This window comes from Lepisma saccharinum, chromosome 20, assembly GCF_977018435.1.
Source record: "Lepisma saccharinum chromosome 20, izLepSacc3.1, whole genome shotgun sequence".
Lineage (NCBI taxonomy): Eukaryota > Metazoa > Arthropoda > Insecta > Zygentoma > Lepismatidae > Lepisma > Lepisma saccharinum.
Window position 1 is genome coordinate 68983280 of NC_139248.1, and position 27965 is coordinate 69011244.

At 39.2% G+C, this 27965-nt stretch overlaps 2 protein-coding genes across 3 annotated transcripts in view; both read right to left on the reverse strand.

Moving 5' to 3' along the window:
- The window catches only part of crok (crooked), a 272768-nt gene that overhangs the window by 116858 nt on the left and 127945 nt on the right, over window positions 1–27965 (reverse strand). The gene's annotated exons all lie outside the window — the stretch shown is intronic.
- On the reverse strand, window positions 15–27961 carry LOC146003315 (uncharacterized). Of its 2 annotated transcripts, none has more exons than XM_083141578.1 (6): window positions 27889–27961; window positions 21080–21848; window positions 17082–17257; window positions 11422–11665; window positions 7776–7896; window positions 15–1750 (listed from the first exon to the last, which is right to left on the reverse strand). In XM_083141578.1, the coding sequence occupies exons 2-6, from the start codon at window positions 21799–21801 to the stop codon at window positions 860–862; spliced, it is 2154 nt and encodes a 717-aa protein (XP_082997704.1). In that variant the 5' UTR covers window positions 21802–21848; window positions 27889–27961; the 3' UTR covers window positions 15–859. The 2 variants fall into 2 exon arrangements, with proteins under 2 accessions (XP_082997704.1, XP_082997705.1); XM_083141579.1 differs by lacking the exon at window positions 27889–27961 and adding an exon at window positions 25087–25148.

Here is a 27965-nt window from a genome sequence, read left to right on the forward strand (position 1 = left end):
CATTTATTTATTGATTGATCTTTTAACTACACAATAAACTTTATTTGTATTTTGCATACAGATAATTTTTCAAAGCATCATTCAATAAATTCCAAATAATAATAAAACATTTAACATATAAAACTTTTATTCAGAAATAATGCATAGTAACAGGTCTCCTATGCATTCGATACCTCAATGCCATTGAGACGAAAGCACTATCAACAATTAACGTTTTTACTTTGGAACTCATCCTTGGAATTTAACTTGAAACTCCTCTGTTGAAAATTATTGTTATATTTTAGTGTAGTATGCACATTCAACATGTAAATATGAACTTTAGTTTCAAAATACATACAAGGTTGTACACGGAAATATCACACAGTACAACTATCACAAATCATACTCCACCTTTCTTGTATATTCTTTTATAGCCTGAAGCTATTCAATTACACGAAAAGAAAATATCAAGAATAAAATCTTCCGTTGGTTATACTTCACAGAAGACAAAGAGCTGCTCAAATGTAAGTAAGAAAGAAGAATGCTTACGAAGAAGATTCTACAGCTGATTCTACTTATTAATACTTGTATATAACCTCAGCACACTGGGTTCATGTTCCTTATTGATTCAAGGTTGGGATAAACAATACATTAGCACAGTAATATTGTTTCTTATAAAATAACATTATTAACATGTGCAAAGGGTGAAATACTTTCGTGTGCGATAAAATTAATATAAGTAGAGGTAAAGAATTCTACGTCTCCACAGACAGCACATACTCCCTGAAATTGATTTTAATATTTCTCTTGTCTCACTTTACGTGAAGTTGGTGTGAAATGACTATTGCTAGTATACTTGATCAAAGTTTTTGTGATGCTGTTAGGACCAAGAGGGAGGAAACGGTTTGCCAGAGAAATTAGGAGAAAAGCCACGGGGGCGCATCACTTGAGGCCCGACCGCACCGCGAGGAGAAAAAGGCTGCATCGATGGAGCAGGCGGAGGGGGCAGCCCGTAGGCAGAGGTTGCCTGGAACTGAGGCGGTGATGTTGTGCGAGTCGAACCAAAGCGAGGACAGGAGTAACCAGGGAATGGCACCATCGAGGAGTTCGTAGGATGGAACGGCAATTGTGCAGGCCACGATGGGCGATTCATCTGGGACGACGAATACGGAGGTAGCGACCCGAACGCCGAAGGAAGAGGCTGCATAACGTTTCTCGGCGACGGACTGACCCTTTGCTGCTGACGAGGCACGAGCGGCCCCCGAGGGCACCGAACAGAACTCGTCACGGCCGAAGCGGATGGGCCAAGCATGGATGGTCTCATCTGCGGAGGCGACGTGAGAGAAGGCGAAATGCCGGAGCTTATGGATAATGGTATAGGCGATGGACGAACACCGCCAGGAACCGTGCTGGGCACCGAGCCCATTTGGGGTGGTGGGGGTGGGGAAGGGATGAACGACGAGAACAGCAACGATCCACCCAGACACGGTTGAACATTTTGTTGTCGTGGATGAAACGTGGGCTGCCGTATCAATGGCACCTGGCTGAACGAAGAAAATGGAACACGAGGCCTTGGTTCGAATGGAGGACTGAAAGGAGTCCTGTTGGTACTTGTGTTTCCAAAACTAGTACCTGCATTATTCCAACTGTTACCATTTTGAGCCTTCTTCCATTTTTCTGACATTTGCAAGTTCTTCACGTTCATCTTCCTTTCAAATTTAATCCTCTTCTTCCTTTGAGCTTCCTCACTGTCATCTTCTGACTCCTGGTTCTGTAATAAAAATAGATATTTTAGTCACTGCCTCAGAGCCACACAAAACATCTAAAAATGATTCAAACCCTCTTGGTTACCTAATCATAAATTGACGAACTTGCATAATTAGTGCCTTTATCTTTTATTCCTCAATATATGGCACATATTATATTAGAAGAGACATTAGTTTTTGTTTGATTGATTGAATTGTTGTTTTAAGTCCTCTTTATGCACAGAGAGGCTAATCGGGACTGGACCTACATTTTAAAGTGGGATCCGAACCACTATGTGCCTCCACCGGGTATTGAACCCGGGACCCTTTGATTACAAGACGACGACGCTACCACTGCGCCATCGGGGAGGCCCTTAAGTTTTTGTTAGTCAGGGTGTCTTCAAATTTGCAAATGCAAAATTCCCTGACTTTTGTAGGTTTTCCAGACTAAGAATGAGAATTTTTCAGATCAAGTCACTAGGGCAATTTCTGTACTTAAACATGCTACTACGAAGGTTACTATAATCCCACTTAACCAAGTTTTTAGAATATTCACTTCACATGTTAAAAGTAAAAACGGTAAGGAAAGCTGAACGGTAATTGACGAATGTATTGACTATTGGTAAACAAAGAATTACTTGTTAAAATAAAGAATCAAAACAATTAGAGAATTAATAATACATATAGTAAAAGTTAATAGTATAATTGATAATCCTAATATCAACAAAACACAATAAAAACTGCAACACGAAAGTGGTAAATACCAACAGCCACTTACTGCAGTAGATTTCTACTATTGTTCAAAACATGATCCCTTTTCCTACAGCATTTTAATATGCAATTTCTACTGTAAAAACTGGTTACACCCAACATAACAAATTGAAGTATACCTTGTCCACTTTTATTTTTTAATTTGGCTTGTCCTTTATAATTTTGCTAAAAAAACTACATTTGTTGATTTTCCAGAAATACAGTAAATACTGTACTAGTAATCAAGTACAAGAAACGTTTTTGTTAGGAACAAGACTTGGAAATTAGCTACACTTCTCCATTGGCAGAATTAAAGAGGAGTATATTCAACATTTCGTTTCGAGTCTTGCACCGTGGCCCTGCAGTCTAAGGTGCCAATCTTTTGGGCTCTGGCTATGGGACAGGACGTGCACAGCTTCAAGTCTCTAAGGGGAAGCGAAACAACTTTTCACAAGAGATTTCAGTCTGTGTATGGGACCGGTGACCACACACCATCGTGAGGAAATTGGGGAGCTACGAATGAGTAGCGTAACCCGGTCACGGAAACCTTACAACAACGATTGGGGGTTTGTCGTGCTGACCACAAGTCACACCGAAACTGGATGGATGATCGTCCACCTCTGGGCTGTTATTCCACGGGTTATTATTATTATATTAAACAACTAATTGCTTACATAAAAGAAATGGCACTTTTCACTTTTAACTAAAATTAAACACTATTAATACGTGGGAAAGGAGTGACATTCATAAACATAATTTACATTAAAGAATGATGATGATAAGAATAGAAAGAATCAAACATGCTCAGACACCAAGACAAATGTGTCATGGCTTACAGCCCCATGGGGGAAAAAAGGCTTAACAGGGTTCCCACATGAAGTATACACGATTTCCACCAGTTTTCCAGAATTCTCATTTCTTTTCCAGACTACTCAATTCACACTACATTAGTATTTTAAATTTATTTTACAGTGGCCTCCTCCATCTAGGCACGTAACAAAACTTTCAGAGTTCTTGTATGAATTACAGCAGAGCCAATACAGATTCCAACTGTAACCGATACTTGTATAATTCCAGTTTAAAATAACAAAGGCTAGTTACCGAGTCATAAAGACTCATCACATCACATTCTATTAATGACATTGAATAACTCTTAAATTATCCTCATGTAGCATTATAGCACTTTAAAATGCCTTCCGACATTTTATGGGAACTTCTTTCTAGACCCAGAGGATGCAAAAAAAAAAAAAAAGTTTTTGAAATGTTGCAAGAATTTTTCAAGTGTTGCAGTTACACCGAAAGATCGGTAGATTATTATATGCGTCCCTGCTTCATTTTCATGTAAACAACATTCTTGTTGTTTGGGTTAACCTGGAGAGGGGAAAAAAACTATGTAAAAATATGTGCAAATACTTGCTTATTTGGCTGTTCTGTTTATGCCCTGCTGTCTATTTTTCTCTGTCATTTTCAATAAAAACAAGTCACTGCCGTGTCGGTAAAGGCCAGCAGTCTCACAGAAGGGTTGAGCAGAAATGAAAATCCACAACCCTCCCTCCCACGACGACATTTATCCCTTTTCCAAGAACTCTGCAATCAGGGCAGCATGATAATATAATTCTGGTTTTGAAAACATCCATGTTCTTACCCTGTGTGTTTGCGAGCAAGAATTGACTATTAATGGTTTCTTTTATTTCCACATAGCGTTGACTACCAGGCAGTTACAAGCATTCAATGTGACATTTGGGTGGAGCGCTTTCACTTTAGTCCTGCCCTTGATCTTGTCATCTGCTTTCCAGAAGAGAAAGGGACCCCCAAGTCACAAGGAACCCCCAAGTCACAAGGAAGGATGAACAAATCTTTGAAAAGGACAGATCTTGAACAATGAGTTGTTTCTCTTGGCCGCACTTCTAGCCACTCAAGATCATTGGTATTGGAGAAAAATTCAACTGATACTTATCGATACCAATACATCGGTGCTGGCCCCCGTGGCAGAGTGGTTAGCACATCCTGCTAGGGGTTTCAGGTTGAAATCTCAGCCTAGGCATGGATGTTTGTGAATGTCCATCAATTTCATCACATCACCACTCATCCCCATCGTTGCAAATTAGCCAAGAGTGGCACAAAAAGCGAAGCAAAATAAAGTAAACCAATCAATACATCGGTACTGGCTCAGCCCTAGTATGAATGAAAGAAGTTTTGGAAATAAATCATTGCAAGAAAATAGAATAATTTGTTTTATTATAATCCTACTTGGAACATCTGGTAGTTTAATAAAAAAAATTGCATACTAGGTACCACAATACTAAAAATGAAATTGGCTTAACCCTGCTGTAAGTGCAATTTGTGGTATGGTTTCACTGAATGTTACACACAAATTCACTATCATGATGGGAATAATGAACATTGTAAATTACAGTAAGCATATACTGTGCGTTCATTTCAATCTTCAGCCGAGAGATCGGGAGAAGCATGGCGGGCGGCGCTAACGGAGATGCCGATATTTGCAGCCTGTAATGCCCGCTTATTTTTATGGACATATGCAGACATTTATATAAATATTGCAAAACGAGCACTACCCTGTGTTATAACATGCAAAAGTTCTTCTGTAATTCATCCAAGTTCTGCCCTTATATACACAAATAAATACGCTTTAGAAACGATGTTAAGAGCCACAGATAATAAAATATTTTAATCATAGTTTTGACCAGTAACGTCCTGCTTAAGTTTAAAAAAAAAAGTAAAGTGCTCCCCTGTGCATAGCACCACGCCATGAAGGCGTATAGGGGGTTACGCCCCACACTTTCTTGATCCAGTCGTGAGTGGGGGTGATGTGATCAGCATCACGCCCCTGACTACCTTTATTCCCAGGTACCCATGTTATTCGACGCTGGGTGGGCACCGGGGCCGCTTCCATCGTTAGAAAAGTTCCCGGATGTGAACCGGCCGGGGATCGAGCCCGGGACCTTTAGCATGGTAGTCAGACACGTTACCGACTGAGCCACCGCGGCCAATTAAGTTTATATCCTTGAAAACGTTTTGTGTCGATGGGGATCGTTTGGATGTTTCGAATGTGCAACACTGTATCAAGATTACGCTGCAGACGAAACCGTTAAAAGTCAATGGTGTTCGTGAGCTTCCTTGCAATCCGAAATCTCCTAGCTCGAGTTTTTTGTTACTTCGCGACTAGATGAAGACAGAGCTGTGAATATAGTGGTGAGCAGATGTAAACAAAGAGCATGTTAATTTCGTACTGTGCGCAAGAGTGTTATTCTTGGTTACTTGACGTTACTTGTTTGTGTTATTGCAGTGTGTATGTGTGTTGTGTCAGTGAGACGATTGGAATGCCAGTCGCAAGGTTCACGTTAGAACAAAGAATTTTTATGTATGATACTTACGTGAAAACAGACTCGTGTCGAGACGTGTGTAGGTGTGTAGGCAATTTGTACAGAAATTCCCAGGCGTTTCACCTCCACATAGAGATATGGTTAGACATCTTGTCCTTAAATTACGAGAAACTGGATCGTTCAATTTTAAAACACCTAAGCAAAAGAGACTGATTCTAACCGAAGCAAAACTCGATGAAATTGGTGCAGCGTTAGAACGTTCTCCAAACAAACATCTACGCCGTGTTTCACAGGAGATGGGCATGTCAAAATCATCAGCACATACAGCCACTAAGCTACTAAAATTAAAACCGTACTCTTATAACACAGGTTAGTGCTCGTTTTGCAGTATTTATATAAATGTCTGCATATGTCCATAAAAATAAGCGGGCATTACAGACCGCAAATGTCGGCATCTCCGCCAGCGCCGCCCGCCACGCTTCTCCCGATCTCTCGGCTGAAGATCGAAATGAACGCACGGTATACGTAAACAAGAATATGGATGCTTTTACAGGATGCTACTCTTTACATCAAATAATATATTGGGTTGGCAACTAAGTTCCCGCCGTTTTTTTTTAATTGGAAAAATCTCTATGACATTAAATACGTTTGGCACGAAGGTGTACATCATGCGAAAGAGAATATATTGTTCTACCTAAATTTATGTTTCTTTGTTACTAAGACACATTTTTTTGTTATTTACAGATCATTAAAATGGAATGTCAAGTTGAGAAGAATGAGCATTTTCGACACCTCCTCCTTTTTGCCTTTAATCAAGGTTCTAAGGCAGCAGAAGCTGGTCGCAACATTTGTGCTGTGTATGGAGTGGGTGCTATAGCTGAAAGAACCGCCCGTGATTGGTATGCGAAGTTCAAAAAAGGAAATTTTGACCTCAAAGACGCATCTCGTTCTGGCCGTCCAGTTGAGTTCGATGAAGAGCGATTGAACCACCTGTTGCATGAAAATCCGCGTCAAACAACAAGGGAACTGGCAGAGACAATGGGTTGAGTTGCTTCCACACTACTGTAGAGAAGCATCTTCACTCGATGTGAAAGGTTCAGTTCAGAAGTGTGGAGCATGGGTGCCTCACACTTTAAGTGTCACCAACAAAAATCAACGAGCCACAATCTCCGCTGGTTTGCTTGCTCGGCACCGTGCAACCCATGGACACAAGGAACGATTTCTTCACCGAATCGTTACTGGCGATGAAAAATGGTGCCTTTACATGAATATGAAGCGGCGTAAGGAATGGCTGAGCCCCGGGAAACAAGCGACCCCACGCGCGAAAGAGGAACTTCATCCGCGTAAAACGATGTTGTGCGTATGGTGGGACTGGGAAGGGATTCTCCATTTCGAATTGCTTGAAAGGAACCAAACGATCAACGCGGAACTCTATGTGCAACAAATGGAACGACTCAACACGGCTATTCAAGAGAAAAGACCGAATCGGCAGCATGGTGTTCTTTTGCTGCACGGCAACGCCCGCCCTCATATCGCCAATATGACCAAGGACGCCATTCAAGCTCATGGTTGGGAAGTGCTGCCACACCCACCATACTCTCCCGTTTTGGCACCAACGGATTTTCACCTCTTTCGATCTCTTTCAAATGCTATGCGGGGAGTTTCGTTCAATACTGATGCAGAATTGAGAGCTTGGTTGGATGACTTTTTCGAGTCTAAACCACGTGATTTCTACCGACGAGGTATTGAAAACCTTGTTGAACGTTGGCAAAACGTTGTAAATAACACAGGAGAATACATTATTGATTAACTACTTGTATCTGTTTATTGAAAACTAACCTTTTAACACCTTCCTTAAAAAACGGCGGGAACTTAGTTGCCAACCCAATACAATTTACTTTCTTGTCAAAATATAAGAGTTCCTAAAAAAAGGAAATACACAAAATTAAATCCTCACCTTCTTATTGCTGTTCCTTATCTTCTTCATCACCCTTCGTTCCTCTTCATCATCAGAGAAATCCATGTACCTCAATGGAGGCTCGTTGTTATGTTCCCACGATGCATCACTGCCCTTCATTCTAGAAAGCACAAAATATAGGGTCATGAAAACTGTGGGCATGGACAAAATATTGAATAAATAAAACCATGAGATAAAAACATTAAGCATGTGGCAAATGCCACATATAACTTTGACACCCTCATCCCACATGGTCACATGGTTAGTGTTCTTAAGTGGACTTGGACTGAAGAACTACTTGAAAGTCAGAAAACACAGGTGATGGGATGTGATGTGTTAAACATATACCTAGTCTGGCCATAAATACTGTTACACACTATTTTGTGAATATATTGAATATGGTTTCAGATTTTTAAATGTTCTTTTAGTATGTTACACTTACATATATTACACACAAATAGCACCAATCAGTTTTCAAAATTTACACTTTTCGCCCTCACACAGGCTCGAAGTCTCCCTGGCCATGCATCTATTGAAGCACGGATGGTCTTGATGGGTTGATGGGAAAGTCCGCCCCTGCTGCTTCAAGGAGCACTTTTAACTTTCAGTTATAGGGTGCCTCTTCTTGCACAGTCCCCTCTGGCTCTGGACACAGTTTGTAGTCCAAGGTACTTAAATCATGGCTATCAGATGGTCAATCAAAATTGGAGATGAAATAGAGTACACTGGTCTCCAGTCACAGTCGCGTCATCCTTGCCTTATGAGCTGGGGCAGAATATTTCTTGAACATCCAGGATTCATTGTGTAACATTGCTTGGTTCAACAGTGTCACGAGGGGGTCCAGGACACTTTCCACATACAATTTCGCACAGCTTTTAAGCCCTTTTCTAAAAAATGAGACCTGGTGGAACTCTCATAGCTTACCCCCCCACCGAACCATGACTGAGGAGGGCTGGTGGCATCTCTGATTTTTGGGAACTCTCTCACAAACTTCTCAAGAGTTTGAAGCATACACCCTTTCATTTTGGCGGTTAAAACTTTATTCAATGGTGAACAATTTCTTATCAGTGAAGAAAATCCTGCAATGCCCATTGGCAACGTACCGCTGCAGGAGCCGTCTCGATTTCAGTTCCCTCTGCTTCTTCACTTGTGTCGTCAGGAAATTTCCAGTATTCCACCGGTAAGCTCCAATTCCAAGGTCTTCATTAAGTACCCTGAACATTGATTGTTGTGAAATGTTCAGCTCCTGTGCCATTATCACTTGCTTCCGGATGGGATTTCGGCGAATGCGAGCCACCACTGCTTTAACAGCCGCCGCTGTTCATACGGCGTGAAGCCGACCAACTTTTGGGCGATCTTTCATGCTACCAGTCTCAGTGAATCTCTGGATTGTCTGATACACAAACCTTTTGCTGATCTTCGGGATTTTTAGGAGCTGGAAAATCTCAGTGAGTGACTTCCCAACCATAAGCAGAGCAATTACGGCTACTCTGTTTTCATATTCGCCCCACTCCATGCTAAGCACAAGAAGATACACACTTGCTCTTTTACAGCTGAATACACAATGGTCAGGAGTGAACTTCAGCACAATCATGGTTCATGGGACTGACTACCAGATGTACAGTTCAAGCCGAAAGTTTGTAACAGTATTTATGGACAGACTAGGTATTAATAGGGTTACCAAATCACTACAAGGGAAAAATAGATTATGCAAATAGTTTGCAGATAACAATACATATTACTAGAACATCTTAGCAAATAACATAATCAGGGGTACACAAATCTTAAAAATAATTCAGGCACCAGCCCCGGGTGTCTACAATTTCCTAGAAACAAAATTCCCTGACTTCTCCAGACCAAGAACCAACATTTTCCACACCAATTCATTAGGACAATTCATGTACAGGGTGTCTACAATTGATTGAAGCGGTTTCACGGTGTTACTGTACGTGTATCATTGAACATATCGTGAAGTAACATTACAGTTTTGCAGAGAAACTCAAGAAGTTTTGTGACGAGTATTTACTATGCAATTTCTACTGAAACTATCGGAAATACTAAGTATAGGGTGTACACGAAAACCTGTTGGGTTTTGAAGTGGTGGGAAATTAAAATGAACACACCTGCACATTTCTTTGTTATTTTATTGCAAAGACCAACTCAAAAAGTTTCTTACAAAAATTACCACACTTCTATGTTAGCATCTTTAGTGACCCTAAGACAATGTTCAGCCTGTATTCCACTTTGCGCCACATGAGCTGCAGCACATCATCAGGGATGGTATCAATGGCAGCAACAATTCGATCACACAAAGCATTCACGTTTAGCACCTTCGTTGAGTAAACTGCATCCTTAACATACCCACAGAGAGAAGTCCAGAGGAGTTATATCTGGGCTACGTGGTGGCCAGGGGATAGCCACAAACTTCGCCAACTGTCTCATCGGAGATGCATGGCATTCTTCCCCCTGGCTTCTTCAACACACTCCCCATTTCCAGAAAACTTCTGTATCATGCCCTGATGCTCTTGTCCATTGGCGGCATTTTGTTAAAGACACGCTGAAACTTACGCTGCACCGTAACAATTGATCTCCGCAAACCATACCACAGTGTGTGCTTTCTCTTGAGAAGATGCCATTTTCACAAAAGCGGCGACAGCGCTGCCAAAAATGATGCACACGAACTAAAAAAAAAAAACACACACACACACAAACTTGAGCGCATATGGCACCAAATACAAAAGACTGGAGTGTCGTAACGTTCTGATTTCTAACATTGCATCAAAACCCTGGAGGTTCATCATGTACACCCCGTATATGAAACTTAAGTATAGTTTGTCTGCAACAAATTGTACATTTCTTGCTTTCACTTTATTCCAAAAACTAGTTTTAGTGCACTACTACAAAAATGTTGATTTTTCCAGAAACACGGGCTGGCACCTTTTCACCAGATGAGGCAAGTAATGGAATTCATAAACCTGCATTCCAAACCAATGAGAATATCCCACCACTGCAATAAGCCCATCATGTATTGCATATTTACGGTGAATAAAGATCGAGATTATGGTGCAAAAACTGGACACAATTCAAGATCAAAAGCAGTATATGAAATGGCACTTAGCAAAATCAGTGAATAAAAATGTGACACGGTGTTAAAATGGTGATTATAAACCTAAATTTTATGTAAATACTATACCTATTGCACAAAATAAACTTTTTGCCTTCTAATAGCTCATTTATGTAAATGTCATTCCTGTGTAAAACAGTCCATGTTTGCATCTCAAATATTTACGGCAGAATTAATCAAATTCTATATGATTTGTATAACTCACAGGATAATTCAGACTTCAGACAGTGTCCCATCAGTAAATAAACTCTAAATCTCATGCTTAAGAGTTTATTTAACATTTCACAGTTTATTTTGCATAATTTCGTGACCAAACATGGTAGTAAAATGCACCTCACACTTTTCAAAAACATGAATAATGAACATTACAGTGTTTTATTTCATGTTTCCGTTAAAAACTAAATATGCATGCCTCTATATATACATATTGTAATATTTACCTATCACTGAACACATAGAAATATGCTCATAGTAAGTATTTGAAAAGTGTAAATTAAAGAAAACAAATCTCCATGTACTTACTTCAACAGATCAGGAAGAAACACATAGGATGTGTGGTCAGACTTTGGAGCACAGTAAACCAGCATGTCTTTCTCGATACCCTTCTCATCTATGTGCTCCCTTGAGTTGAAGCGAACACAATAAAGGGGCTCCTTCACTGGGCCGAACACATCAAATACTTCACCCAAAGCCCGCTTTCCACGATCTAGGAACAATACTGAATCCAAATCCAATGGAGGAGTGTTTTTAAATGCTTGCACAACAACTGAAACGGAAAAGTATTTTTAGGAAACAGTCAAGAGCAAATACAGCAAACTGCAAATACTGTACACGTTACAGGGTTGGAGATGGGTTACAATTAGGGCTGAGCTGATGCATCGATATCAGCCGATACTGTAGATGGCTAGGGATGTGGGTGCAGAACATTTGCTTCCTAGTGTACTTCTCGTCCGGTTTCCTCCGTCTCCTGGAGTGCTCCAACTTGCAGAGGAGAATTCCACAGGAAACGGAAGTTGCAAAGTACAGCGGAACTGGCTACTATTTAAGCGAAGGGTGCCCTTTCAGCAGGCCTAATTCCAGTTGTAATTAGTTGGTGGATCATTGATAGTAGCAGCCAGTGTCGCCGCCAGGAAGCAGAGGTAAGTGCTGGCGCATCCCTCAGCCACCTACCCTTCTCCTCCTACTCTCATTTTGTTAGCTCAGTAAACGGTAAAACACCATCTGACCTTATCTCATTTCTCCCGAAATAAGTGCTCTATAAATATGGTAAAGTAGACGATTTAAGATACTTATACGGCATTTTGTTCTTTCACGGGGTCTGCAAAAATGCCACACGACACTTTCGTGGAGTCTAATTAACCAAGTAATTATGCAAAATTCTGCAAAATTCAACTTTATTTTTATTTTGCACGAAAAACTATATTTTGTGATTACATAATATCTATTTTAATATTCTGATGTAATTCTTGAATAATTTATTTCTCTTGTAGTCTACGGTTATTACAAGCATAAAATTTTTTTTTCTCGTTGTGACGTTTCAGAACACATGCTCCCTTCATCATGGTAACATAGACCCACTATCAAGTTTTCTTTTTCACAAGTGGAGTAAGCCACCATCTTTAAAATTTAATGTAACAGAAAACATCAAGAAACTCTACGAAAGCAATGACGACTTTGAATTGCCTGATGATATTTGGGATTCATAAATTTTAAATAAAAAAAAAAGGTGATCAAAATTTTTATCTGAAATAAAAATAAAACAGACTCTTGTTTTCACAGTTAAGTTGGTGTATTACAACAATGTAACATTGACAACATCCATTGTATAAGGGATTCTTTTTTGTTTAGAAAATTGTTAACCATTGTTATAACTGTATCCTTAGTCAAACTATAACTGTATATTTCGTCAAACTTAAAACAAATGTCTGATGAAGAGACTGTGTGCTCTCCTTAAATGTCACAACGAAAAACTGTGTTTTTTATGCTTGTTATAACCGTAAACTACAAGAGAAATAATTCTACAATGCAAGCAATGCGTACATACAAGAAACAACTATAATTCTTGAATATTCTAAAGTTAATTTCTTGGTAAATTGGTGCATAGTGGTGGCTTCATAAATACTAAGGTTAGCCATATAAAAAGCCATGGTGGACCAGATTCACAAATGAATCCAATTCGATTTCATTAGAATTTACTGGTTTACTACAAACTCCACTCGAGCATTGATAAAAGTGTTGAAAGTAAAAGATGAAAAAGTGTTTAACATAGAATTGAGACTTTCCATCATTCAGTGCAAGGAAAGTTGTACGTCCACACCTGGACCTTCTGGCTGTTGGCTTGTAATCAAATGGTCATGGGTGGAGGCACTTTGAATCGTTGTTCAGATCCCACTTTAAACTGTAGATCCAGTCCCAATTAGCATAACTGAGCATAAAGTGTACTTAAACAAACTTTGTATGTGCATACCTTGTACTCATGTTTACTTTCAAGTTTTATGCATTTAATCTAAAAATCATGTATGTAAAATTTTGTTATCTGGCAAACATATCGTCATTCAAATCAATACTACAGGAAATGTTCTCAGATAAGGACTCGTGCCTTCATGTTGTTTTGCGTATGGACCCTGTACCGGGAGTGCATATATAAGATGATGGTTGGATCTTTCATCAATTTATTGTGAATCTTCGTCTGAAGAAGGCCCTGTTAGAGGGTGGAAATGTTACGTTATTATACGGCGTACGCTTTTAGAAGGAACATGAGTTCAGCCAATACGCAGCCAGTGCTGTCGCGCTGCTGCCAAACCAACTGCTAGCGGAAGGGAAACACAGATAATTCGCTGTGTCCAATATTCAGCTTTTTATGGGTATAATGCATGTACGTGATATTTGAGTACAATGAAATATATAGTGAAGAATTCTACACAGGATTATATCATATCACTGCAGCATATAAGAGAAACTCGTACCTGAAAGAAGATTGAAGGTATTTATTATAGAGGAACTGCAAGGCCATCATCATCGCTCTCGTTTCTGTTTTCTGGCATGTTCCATAGGAGATTTGAACAGGGGTTCAACGATTTCTGTGGTAGATACTTTACCCTGTTTTATAATACGCAACACAGTATGCACACATACATCACATGCTTTAGTCGTAAGTTCTCGACTCTGAGAAAACACTGTTTCAGCACGCACGTCTTGCGAACGCCAATTCCTTGAAGGAAGAATAAGCTTTAAAACTAAGATTTCTGTCTTGTGAACGTAATACGAGTATTTACCCTTGGTGGCTGTACTACTGGTACGTACTGAAATTGATGAAGGATTCGAACCCGGGACTCCTGGCGTCGTAGAGCGATATGCTAACCACTCCACAATGGCGTTGGCGCGACATTATTAAATAGCACTCACGCAACACACACACTATTGCACAACAATCGAGCATAAGGGCTGTATTGCACATCGCGCTACGACGCCAGGGGTTCGAATCCAGACCTGGGCATGAATATTTGTGAGTGTCCATTCATCAATTTCATCATATCATCACTCATCCCCATCTTCGTAAATTAGCCAAAAGTGGCAGAAAAAGCGAAGTAAAATAAATCAATCAATAAGGGCTGTATTGAATCCTCTCACAACTGTTCTTCATGCCGTAGCAGTCAAATTATCTTACACCACCCTTGTTATGAAAATGCTGAACTCAAAACTGACACAGACTCGCAATGTTTGTGAACACACAAGACAATGAAAGGTCATTGTGCATATTCAGCCGAATTTGACACCCATAGCTTTATCAAGACACAACAACTCATCGGGGACACGGTGGCAACGAAAAAACAACAGACGGAACACAGACGGAACACGGAAGGAAAACGAAAGGGTCATTGTGTGTGAGTGTAGAGACGTGTTGTTTCCCGTGTTTCTTCGAGAAACGATAACTCCGGCTGTAGGCGACGGAAATTCATGGGACTTGGACACTCAGGTTCAAAATGTCGTGTCCCATCTTATGATGAACCTTAAAGTGGCGAGTTTTATCAAAACTTCTTGCGCGCAAGAAAAATACAGAACACTGCGTTTAACTCGCGCGCCGCAGTCTCCTAACTGTACAACGTTGCACTCCTGCCATTGGCCACTACTGCCACCCTCTGCGTGGCTCCGCCCGATATCGCTTCTAAAACCGTGCGTCGTATAGTGTATATTTTTATACAATAAATTTTGCCTTGCGCAGCATTTTAATGTTTTATTAAGAGGAAGGTAAATATTGGAAATGTGCTTTGAAGTGTGTTATTTTGAAAGTAAAACCCACCTGTCTTCCTACATACATAGGAGATAGTGTAAATAAGGTATAATTGCTCCTCATCTAAGAAGTATGATAAAGGGGAGGAACCTACACTGTTATCAACATTAAAACCTGTACACACAAGTCAATTGTTGCATGCCAGAGTCAATGGGGAAGTGGCTATTTAAAAAAAAAACATGCTGCCAACGTGCTCTGTGCCAACAGTATTGGCGGGAGAAAGCTGCATGCATACGTTACTTTTTTTTATCAATTACGAAGAGACACCAATTAATAAAAAACATCACAATTAGCAATGGGGAAAGACTAAACTTAATGATGCAATATTAAAACCCAATCTGCCGTATTTGTCAAGAGAGATGCTTCTTCTCTCCTGTTTCTGTGCTGTGCCTGGTAGAGGCAGTGTTGCTACATGAAGGGAAATCCAAGCTGAATGTTCGGTGAAAAGGGAAATTTTATTTAAAGACTAGGGCTGAGCAGACACCACAATTTGCCAATACCGATACTTGTATAATTCCAGTTTAAAATAAAACAGGCTAGTTACCAAGTCATACTGGCTCATTACATCACATTCTACTAATGACATTAAATAACTCCTAAATTATTCTCATGTAACATTATAGCACTTTAAAATGCCTAGCGACATTTTATGTGAACTTTTTTCTACCCCAATAGGATGCAAAAAAGGAAGAAGAAGTTTTTGAAATGTTGCAGTTATGCCGAAAAATCGGTGGATTATTATAAGTGTCCATGGTTCAATGTCATGTAAACATCATTATTGTCTTTGTTAAAACACTAAAATCACACACTAACAGCACAAAAAAAAAACACTTCGGAGTTCTTCCAAGCTTTCGACTCCTTCACGGAGTCATCTTCAGGGCTGGTCGAGGAAAGACTCTGAAGTGTTTTTTTTCTTGTGCTGTTACCGTGTCATTTTTGTGTTTTAACAAATATGTTGATGGCACGTGACGTAAGAAGTCATAACATTATTGTCATTTGAGTTAACCTGGAAAGGGAAGAAAATGACGTAAACATTTATACAAATACAGGTATATTTAATGCTCATTTGGCCGGCTCTGTATATGCCCTGCTGTCCATTATTCTCTGTCATTTGCAATAAAAACAAGTCACTGCAGCGTCGGTATCAGCCAGCAGTCACACAGAAGAGAAGAACACAAGAAGAAAATCCACAACTCCCCCTCCCACAGCGACATTCAAACCTTTCCTAAGAACTCCGGAACGAGCCTAGCATGATAATAATGCGTTTTGAAAACGTCCACGTTCTTACCCCACAAGTTTGCAAACAAGGACTGGCAATGAATGATTTCTTTCATTTCCAAATTACCACCAGACAGTCACATGCCTTCAGTGTCCCATTTGGGCACAGCACTTTCACTTTAGTCCTGCCTTTGATCTTCTCATCTGCTTCCCAGGAGGGTGCATCCATCATTTCTCAGAAATGTACAAGGAATTTTTGTGGGGGCTCCAAACTGTCACAAGGAAGTGTGCACAAATTTTTGAAAAAAAAACAAATCTTGACAAATGAGTTGTTTCCCTTGGCCATTCTAGCCACTCAAAACCTTTGATATCGGATGGTATCGGCAAAGAAAAAATCAACTGATACTGGTATATCGGTATCGGATCAGCCCTATTAAAAACTCAAAATTGCCAGAAAATATGAAGCTGCTTTGTTTCACTTGTATGCCTGCATTGGCATTTTATTTGTATTTCATCTAGTTAATATAGATAGTGGGGTGTATGATAAATATATACAATACATAAGAATTGCTGCAATAAAGCAGGTCAAATTTGCAGAATGCGCTGCTGCCTGATGACAATATTTACGGAAATAGACCATGAAAAAAGATAAAATTTCCTTTGTCACACTCACCAAGGCGATCGACAATGTTCAACACCTTCCCTACTTCGAGACACTCACTCTCTGGAACACTTATCTTGAGGTCTTGGATTGGAGGTAGGTCTTCAGGAAGGAGTTCACCCTTCGTCCTTGGCACAGTCTTTGCAGGCTTCGACTTGTTACTGGTACTCTCCTTCTCTTCGGCATCACTGAATTAAAGTTAAAACAGAACAAAAGTTAAAATATTTAACGTACAGGGTGCACCAAAAGACACAATCATATATTAATATATTATTGTGAAAGGAAATGCGGTAATCAATGGAGATTGATTGATTGGCATTATTTTACTTCGCTTTTGTGCCACTTTTGGCTAATTTGCGAAGATGGGGATGAGTGATGAACGGACAGTCACACACATGCATGCCCAGGCTGGGATTCGAACCAGACCACCTGGCACCATAGTGCGATGTGCTACCCACTAGGCCACGGGGGCCAGCGGTAATCAATGCAGAAAATGTATTGAACTGGACAAGATATTAAACAGGGTGTCTACCAAAATAAATCCAAAATTCTTTACCTTTTTATATTTTTTCTCAACCTTTATTTATTCGACTCCTACTTGGGTAAAGCTGGAAATTATCAATTAAGAAAATAAATATTTATTTAATGAAAATCTCCTACCAAAAGGTCAGTTAAGATGAAAACGGAAGCTGTATTGTCTTATCTATTAATGAATGTATCCTAGACTGCATTTGACAGACTAGCGAGGCACTGGCATCTAGGCTCACAGCTAGTATAGTCTTATGTGGGGTTAGTGTTGTCGTCCCTATATATTTGTGATCGTCCCTTCATCCATCTTATCTCACCACCATTCATCCTCATCTTCGTGATTAGCCAAAGGATGAGTAAAGTGAAGTAAAATAAACTAAATCAATCGGTCATTGTGATGGCATCCTGTCAGAGAGAGAGAGAAATAGGACAAGAATATCTGTAAGATTAACGTCAGTGTGTCTCTTAGTGTCGAAGTAATGGAATTTTGAACTTCTAAACACAGCATTGGGAATAACTGACGTCTATCACAAAACAGATGCAATATTATCACACCTTTGTGAGGTGGGTAAACATTCATCTCAGCCAACAACAACTTTTTGTCAATTTTGCTTGCAAGCAGGACTAGACAAAACTACTAAGATAAGCTATGGAATGTGATCTTAAAACATTAAATTTATTAATTAATAGAAGATTGGATCAAAAGCAAGTAATTCTTGCACCAGAGTGGCTCCGAAGAAGGCTCAACTGTTAACAGCATGAATAGTTATGCAATCCATTCTAATGTATGGCTGACTCCACCATATCACTGCAGATTTTAAAATTCAGGTAGCTACAGTGCAGAAAAAATGTATAATGATTTGGTTATTATTCTGATTTAATGATACGTGTGAAACAGTACAAGGGTTGGTCATAAAGTCTTTATTATCATAGTGAAAAACAAGACTGAAGCCAATGTTTGTGTTTTTCACATAAACACGCATAGTGTCAGCTTAACAGAACTAGCTAGCATCATAGTCTTGCAGATCGCTGCTGGAGCATCACTTCCAAGATGGCATCCACAGTTGAAGTTTGCGCAATGATTTGTTTCCTATTTTTGAAGAGGAATAATGCGAAGCCAATCCATGCGGAACTTATCTGTGTGTATGGCAAAAATGCCCCATCCTATGATAGTGTGGGAAAGTGGAGCAGGCACTTTCAATTCAGAAGCACAGGGCGTTGCCACCTCCTAAAAAGGGGAGGATGCAGAAGTCATCAGAAAAGGTAATGCTGAGTATTTTTTTGGTATTGCCAGGGCATGCTCCTCACAGATTATGCTCAGAAGGGTGAAACGATCACAGGAAGGTACTACCAGGAACAACAAAGTTACAAGAGGCCGTCAAATCACAGTGCCGAGGAAAACTCTCCAAGGATGTTCATCTGCACAAGAAGCTGTGTTGGGTTTCAAAATTCTGCCCCACCGCTCTCATTTGCATGAAGAGGTAGCTGCGAGGAAGGCATTTCCAGGATGAAGATGAGGTGATTGCTGAGGTGGAGCAGTTCTTCGGCAGCCAAAGTGGGGACTTCTACAACCAGGGCCTCCACAAGTTCATCCACCGCTGAGAGAAGTGCGTTGCTCTGTGTGGTGCATATGTAGAGAAGAACTAACCCCATCCCAGGCATTCATGACACCAGCTCAATTTCATCACTACGATAATAAAGACTTTATGACCGACTCTCGTAAACACAGAAACATTGGACCACAGTGTGCTTGGTGGAGCCACATAGAAAGAAAAAATTAAGAACAATAGTTAGAAAACGGTATCTGCATATTGGAAAAAAAGAAGGGTGGTTAAAAATCCAAGCAGTGACTAATGGAAGTAAATATTACAATGACGATGTGATCACATTGGGATCCAGTTTCGACTAAACTTTCACATTGGTGTACACAGCAGAACAAACACCATCATGTAAATAAGTGTGGATGGTCACATTGGAACCATGCTACTGTGGCATGCATCGTCATGTTTCATCGACTACAGATTCATACCATTTTTTCCCCTCCCAGCCAAGTATGCCGGAAGAGAGGTGTCATGTGGTCTGTATTCTCAATGTCTTGCATTCTTTAGGGAGAATGAACAACAATCAAAAGTTGATTGACATTGCTGATGAATGCCGATTGGCACATTGATTTGGTTTATTTTGTTTTCTGTGCCACTTTTGGCTAATTTACGAAGATGTGGATGAGTGATGATATGATGAAATTGATGAATGGACACTCGCAGACGTCCATGCCCTGGTTGGGATTCGAATCCGGGACCCCTGGCGTGATGTGCTAACCACTCTGCCACGGGGGCCGGCGATGAAATGGATGAAGGAACACTCACAAAGAACATGCATGACTAGGCTGGGATTCCTGTGCTAACCACTCTGCCATGCAGGTCAGCATATTTATGAATGTAAACTATAAAAGATACAAACATCAGGCACTAATACAAATTGGAGTCAGAAGATTGTGGCTTAGCAGTAACTACAATTTTCTGTTTTTCAAAATACGCACAAATAATACCAGTATTTTTCAAATACAGATAATCTTACCAACACAACACCAGAACATCTGTCAGTTGTGCAAGGTTGAACATGGAAGTGTAAAAGTTCAGTTGAAACCAGATTCAATATGATGGTACCATAAAGTAAAAGTAAAGCTCCAAGTGCACTTTACACCATGCCATGGGGGAGATGTAGGGGAAGTGGGGCCCCACACATTCTTCGATCTCGATCTCGATCATTTTGGAGGTGATGCAATCAGCACCATTCTCCAGCTACCTTTGAACTACCCCTGCCCTGCATCTGTGTTATAACAACAAAAATATTGACAATTTTAAAAGTGGTCAAGCAACCATTGCTGGAACCTTCGGTATGGACTGACCCATATGCATTCTGGCCAAAAATTCTGGTCTTAGTTGAATTTCTATAAACTAAATGTGGATGAACATCATAGTAATGCTTCTCCCACTTATTCAACATTTCTAACAATATTATGTGTACTCATATTAGTGGTAATTTGTGAGTATTTTAGGACCATTTGTCAAAAATATAGCTGTATGCCAGTGGAAAATTGGTTTATACACCCTATACTGAAACCTGTGATATTCTTACTATGAAAAATATTATCTTTCTGTTTTCTTAGTATTATGTTTGGCATGTATTGATTATGCTGTGTAACAATTTTGATTGTGGTAAAACTTGGAACTCCCTATCAAAATATTACCCGAAGTACACGCATTTTCCTAATTCATATTTTGTGAAGCTCAAAATGTATTTTTCAAATTCCGCCCAGATGCCGGACATAAGGCTAACATGTAGGACATGTCCAGGAAAAACCGAATATCTGGTAACCCTAGTTCTGGGTGATTTTGCATGGAATGCCCCCCCCCCCCTAACAACTTGACCACCTTGGCTCTTGACTGTGCAATAAGGCATGCACAATGTTAATACCTTACCTCTCGGTTTCTGAATTGGAAGTCATGGTCGATGATGAAGTACTTGAGCTTGCTTCGCTTGTACTATCCTCATTGAAGTTCTCCAATTCACTCTCTGATTCATCACTAATGTCTTCAGCGTCACGATATTGTCCCTGGATACCATTCTGAACCACGCCCGTCCCCTCTGCTGGCCTCGCAGCATCACTTCCTGCAGCTTTGTACTCGGGGGTCCCTGCAATGACCATATCTAACTCTTTGGACAGGACTTCCTTGGAAACAGCTGCCCAGATTTCCATTTTATTGTCAACGGTACTAAGATTGTGCGATTCATTGTTAACGGCTTGCTCCTTGCCGTCGCATGAGGCCTCGTCCCAATCTTCCTCCGAACAAGAGACTCGGCGGGGAAGAGTTACGGCACAGTTTTCCACCACAGATGTGACAGCTTGCTCCTTGCCATCACCTGAAGCCTTATCCCAATCTTCTTCTTCTGAACAAGAGACTCTGCGGCGGGGAAGAGTCACGGCACAGTTTTCAACCACAGACGCACCACTCTTGGCCAAATCGTTTCCTTCAGCACGTTCTGCAACTTCATTTCCAGGCCTCATGTCATCAAGCACTGTTGGTTTGTTTATTTCATTAGAATGTACTCCCTTGTGTGAATCAGGTACAAATACACAGGCTACTTCGTTGCAGGCCTCTGATTTCTTGCCTGTATTGTTCTTCTCACATGCTGTATTCATCTTGTATAAAACTAAGAGTGCACATTACATGATCTACCTTCTTCAACCTGAAAAAGAAAAAGAAAACAGGTCATTTTCACAACAGTTTATTTATGTTTATAACATTATTTTTACCATATGGTACAATTGCTGTCTGCTACTAAGTGGCACCACATACGTACCAAAATTTACATATTTTTAAAAGACATACGTAGAAAAAACACTATATATGACTTCCAAGGCAGTCTAAAAAAAGAAAAACTCCTATCGGTCTTCCTCAGACTTGAAACCAAACTGCAAAACTAACACCACATTGTTAAGTCAAGGATTACTTATTACAGGATGGGACACTGAGCATATTCTCTAATGACTTGTGTGAACACTTTTCTAAGGCCTTATAAACCACAAAGGAATAATTAAAATTGATGATTCTTGTCTTGGATTGTCAAAGGAAATACCTAATTTCTTATACATTTACTAATTACGAAGCGTATTCATAAAGAAAGTACCGTTGGCAAATATTGCCGCTGTAACGCTGCAGTCGCGACCGTGTGAGTTCTCGCTGATATCCTTCATCCGTTAGTAAGCCACAGGCAGTCGTGGGAGCAGGTCATGCTTTTTCTTCGTAGGTTTATGAAGGTTTGAAATGTTCAAGAAAATCAATCAGCCTGCCGACTGTGAAGTCCGGTCTGTGTTTCGTTTTCTCAATGCAAGAAACGTGAAACCGGTAGACATCCACCGTTAACTGTGAGAGGTCTTTTTTTTTATGTTTAAAGAAGGTCGTGAGACAGTTCACGATGAGCCAAGGAGCGGTCGGCCATCTGTTGTGGCCGAGCATTTGGTGCGTGCGGTCGATTCGGAAATTCGTGAAAACAGAGACTTCACAATATCGTTGCTTTCCATGGTGCGTGCGGTCGATGCGGAAATTCGTGAAAACAGACGCTTCACAATATCGTTGCTTTCCATGGAATTTCCACAAATTTCAAGAAAATAATCCTCTACGAAATTGTGCCAGATCGCCTGGAATCGAAAATTGTGGTCAGCATTTCGACGAAGATGATGACGACGAAGCAAGAGTGCATGGATGGCTTTCATCACAGGCGGGAACATTCTATGACGATGGAATACAAAAACTAGTGCCACACTATGACAAATGCTTGAAAAATGGTGGAAACTACATAGAAAAGTAGTTTAAGGTCTGTAGAATGCAATTCAAATAAAAAAGGTACAAAATTATTTTACTTTATTTCTTACACCCTTTCGGTACTTACTTTCTGAATACGTCTCGTATATATGATATTGGGTCAATTTCTGGTTTTCGTAAAATTCAAGACAAGAAAAAAACATTTTAATTCTTACACTAAAAATGTTACTTGATGGTTCATTATTGTAATTGATTTCAGTGTTTTTTTTATTTACATTGGAGATTTAATGATTGCAATCCACGTGATATGCAATGAGATTAACAAAAATAGGACCAGAATATCTTGCCCTTGCACTAAAATATAACGCAGTACATTTACCACAGACGAAATATTGTACTGTGGAGTTACAATGAAAATTGTACTCAAATGCAGAGGAAGAACATAGCCATATACGTTAACTATACAAGTGTGTTTTCTTTTTTTTCATTTCATTTGCCATACGCTTGCATTGCACATTATCTTCTACCCATCTGGCATTAAAACATATTCACTAATCCAAAATATTGTTAATATGTTTAGCTTTTACTTGAACAAAAGAACTATTGTGATTGTAGAAAACTTCTTATGTCACGTGCCGGCAACATATTTGTTAAGACACTAAAATCACACACTAACAGCACGATAAAAAAACACTTCGGAGTTCTTCCAAGCTTTCGACTCCTGTCAGGAAGTAACGCCAGTGCAACGACAACCGCGTCTACTCCGTCTGTCCTCAACCAGCCCTGAAGATGACTCCGTGAAGGAGTCGAAAGCTTGGAAGAACTCCGAAGTGTTTTTTATCATGCTGTTAGCGAGTGATTTTAGTGTTTTAAGAAAAAGAACTATTGGCGTATGCGGGCAAAACTCATTTGAAGGCTACAAGGAGGATTTCTTTTCTCATTACACTCAAATTTACCCTACATCAATTTAAATTACAAAAATGATGTGGATGATTTCCTTGCTTAAAGCGATCAAACTCAACCTGTCCGAAACACTCAATATACTGACCAAGGCAGAAATTTATTTTATTATGTTTTATAATAAAATAAAATAAATTTCTGCCTTGGTCAGCATATTGAGTTTTTCATTTCATGAAAACACGGCTTAATGGTGTTATAACCTGTCTGCTTTGAGACTTCTTGAAGGATGGTGCGTAATCAATAAAATGGCAAGATAGTGTAATCTTGCATAATACTCAGTCAACGAGGCATGTATAAGTTTTGTAATGAGATGTCCATGTAAAACACTAATACTTAGTCTTTCTATATTATGCTTGACAAAAGACATTACACATCTTACAAAACACAGGCCTTAATTACAAGACTATTACTTTCTAAAATATGACAGGAATAGGATAAGAGAAATAAATCACAGAAGCTTTAAAATGCTCCACAATGAACACAAATTTTGTTTCAGAAAGTAAAAAAAAAATCCAACAATGCTTGGTCCCCAGTATAACCAATTTTGAGAGTAGAGAAATGCATCATAATCTCCCATGAAAAGCAAAAAATTTTACAAGAGCCTTATAGCAAGTTCCGTATCCGCTTAGAGATTTCTGCTGTCGCCTGGTTTATCAGGGTAGCTACTCTAGGAGCATGATAAAATTCAAGTATAATTCCTGGTTTTCAAAGCGAACTTTCCAAGGAGTATTATGTTTAATGCTCAGATACTAATTTGACATTGTTGTTTCGTAAGGAGTGTTAGGTTCGATAATGTTAGTAATTTGAGGTTTAAGTTATTACTGGCATTTTACTTAGGTTACTAGTGTTCAGTTTGATGATAATGACATTTTTCTGTGTTCCTTCACTTCATGAGTGTTATGAATGGAATTTTGTTTGGAAAAAAAATCAGTGAAATTAGCCCCGAATAGGAAGTTTTTCATTTATGCAGGTCACACCTTTGGATCAAATACATTGGTTACTTGTGGTTTCTGCATACTAAAACAAAATGAGGATATGGACTTGATATTGTTATTAGATTAGGATTGACTATTACATTATTATTGAAGTTTTCGAATTAAACAATCTGAACTTAGGCTGTACTTAAGTACCTTAATGTTGTATAATCATACATAGAAAGACGGTGACAAAAATTTAAGATAAGAACCAAACAAAAATTCTACCTGTATTTTGTGATTGACAGTTTTCGATTGTTTTCCAATACTCAGCTTGCATGCACAGAACTGGAATGGAATGTATAAAATTCTGACTGGTACATTCAATGACTACACAATAGAAGCAAGTAATTACAAAGGCCAACTTGAGAAATAATTATTTCTTCCCAACAGCTTACAGCAGCCAGAATATATTTTAATAGGAAACTTGTTCATTTATTATACAATTTCAGATCTCTTATGTTCAATTCCAGGGTATTCTTCATGTGTTCCATTTTTCGTGGAACATTATCACTTTTACAAAATTATTACCCAATGTTTGAAACATGAAAATGTCATACTTAGTAATTTATTACTCTAATTACATTAATTACAGTGGCAACAAGTGCTTAAATTACTAATTTCAAACTAACAATAGTAATCACGTTATTTCTAGCTATGGACGGTAGAGAATGTGCAGAGTATTATCATTATGGGATTGTAAAAAGAATGGCAAGAATTTACAATACCGGACCCTTCTGTTATTTCTATGCTACTGCTTATACTCATGAAATAATTAGTCGCGATGATTTATCTGAGATTAACATGTTGGGGTGAGGTGTAGAAATTGTTCATTAACGTGTAGAAGTTGTAAAATAAGCTTTTCTATTCTCACAATGATTCTCCGTATACAAGTATGGGAACCATATTTGTTGATATGAACAATTGACCTTCGCAATTAGTTACGCTGTCTACAGCATTGACCCACTGTTGATTTCATACTTGGAGAGCATGGATTGTGTAAGAATGGCGGAAGAGAACAGTAAAAAAGTTGTTGATTACAGGTAAGTTTGGCAACAATGCATCAATCGTAATATTGCTGGATACGAAAATGGGGTCTCCAATGAAGAATGGGTAAATTTCTCGTATCAGACAAACGGCTGAAATTTGCTAGTTCATTTAATTTGAATATTCGTACTTACGTATTCTGCATTGAGAAACATTGCTGAAGGTGGCATTTCGCTTATTTCACGGAAATAAGCTTTTTTTGCGACATATCGAGTAAGTTTTCTTTGTTTCTTTTCACCTTCGGTAACATGCAAAATGGCGGTCACAGTTTCACCACTGTACTCGGCATGCAGTGTTTCCACCCCACTGTACCCAAAAATACCTACGTAGCCCCATGAACGATTTCCTGTAAGGTTAGGTTAGGTAGGGTCACGTATAGGTTACAATAGTTAAAAATTGGTTTCGAAAAAAATATGCGTAGCCCCACGAACCATTGACACATAGCCTCACAAACCATTAACACATAGCCCCACAAACCATTTGCGGAAACGTACCTTCTTCAGTTACAAAAACACATGTTTGGAAACACTAACTAGGATTACGTCATCACACATGCTACATCCACCTGGAAGTAAATGGATGCAAGAGCTTTGGTGCATCGGTCACACATTTATATCAAAAAATAGATGATTTACGGGCAAAATTCAATGAACGATGCGAGAAAACACTTCCCCGAACTTTTACAAGTATAAAGAAACTGCATTCATTCAAGTAATTTCTCCTGTAAATTTGAAGAAATTAGTTTGTCTGATACAAGAAATTTACCGAAGAATGTTTGCTGTTAAAAGTGTTACGAAAATAAGATTTTTTATCGGTTTGTTATCACAATTAGCGCAAAACCATTCACGGATAGCCCCACTGACCATTCTCGGGAAGGTTAGGTTAAGTTAGGCAAACAGTTAAAATTTGGGGTCATAGCAATGTCAGGAATGTATATTTTGTTTTGGAGCGAATTGACAATATAGAGAAAGTCTCCAATTTTGTTAATTTTCGGTATATTAACTAATTTTGGCCTCCTAATCACGAATATGTTGTAAAAAACCGGGGGTCACGTCTGGAAATTTGAAAAAAAGCAGATTGATTTTTTTTAATATATAGATGCATATGTGTAGTTTTACGAACGAAAATGTAATCTCCTGTCATTGATTCCAACCAGGCTGTTGTTTTACAAGAAAATGATTTATGATGTTCATGGGGCTACCCATGGATGGTTTTTGGGGCTAACAAACAATGTTTCATCAAAATGTACAATTTCCAGACGTGACCCCCGGGTTTTTACAACAGATTCGTGATTAGGAGGCCAAAATTAGTTAGTATACCGAAAATTAACAAAATTGGGGACTTTCTCTATATTGCCAATTCTTACCTTCCTTTTTTAAGTATTGGAAACACAAAATATTCCGGTAAATATTGAGCAATCGTGCATGTCTGTTCCGATCATTAACCACTTAATTTCGCTTATTTTGCAATTTCTATGCGACCCCCAAATTTTAACTTCAAATTCGTTATTAGGAGGCCTCAATTAGTGAGTATGCGAAATATTACAAAAATCTGGGAAGGGTCCGGTATTGTAAATTCGCTCCAAAAGCACAATGACAGACAATTTTAATTGTTATTTACTTGTGTACATACACCACGTAAAGGCCTCCAGGGCTAAATGTAAAGATTACAGTTTTGTGATCGCACAGAGAATACTTATAAAATCACTGTTATGTAACGCATGCATCTACCATCATTCAACTGTGAGTGTACGGTGAACAAATTCATAATATTTGGTTTAGGATATTTCGCAACCTGGTACTTGGGAGGGCGGATAATAATTCACCAGTAGTTTACGTTGACAGTATTTTATGGAAACAGATGGCTACAAAAAGGCACCTTAATCAACTTCGAATTTCTACAATCTGAAACTAAAATAGCTCCAGCATAATCTACACATATGGAGCAAACTTCATTCCATGAATAAAAATATGAAACACCCACCAACACCAGAGAAGTTACACGAGCACAACGCACGCTTCCATGTTGGAGCAAATAGAACACTCAATGTTACCAGATGC

Excerpts from the sequence above, each read along its gene's own strand:
- LOC146003315 (XM_083141578.1), bottom strand. The coding sequence starts at position 21,801 with ATGAATACAGCATGTGAGAAGAACAATACAGGCAAGAAATCAGAGGCC. Across the intron at positions 17,258-21,079 it reads TCCAATTCAGAAACCGAGAG|TGATGCCGAAGAGAAGGAGA; the intron begins GTAAGGTATTAA and ends ACTTTAATTCAG. Across the intron at positions 11,666-17,081 it reads GAACATTGTCGATCGCCTTG|TTGTTGTGCAAGCATTTAAA; the intron begins GTGAGTGTGACA and ends TTTCCGTTTCAG.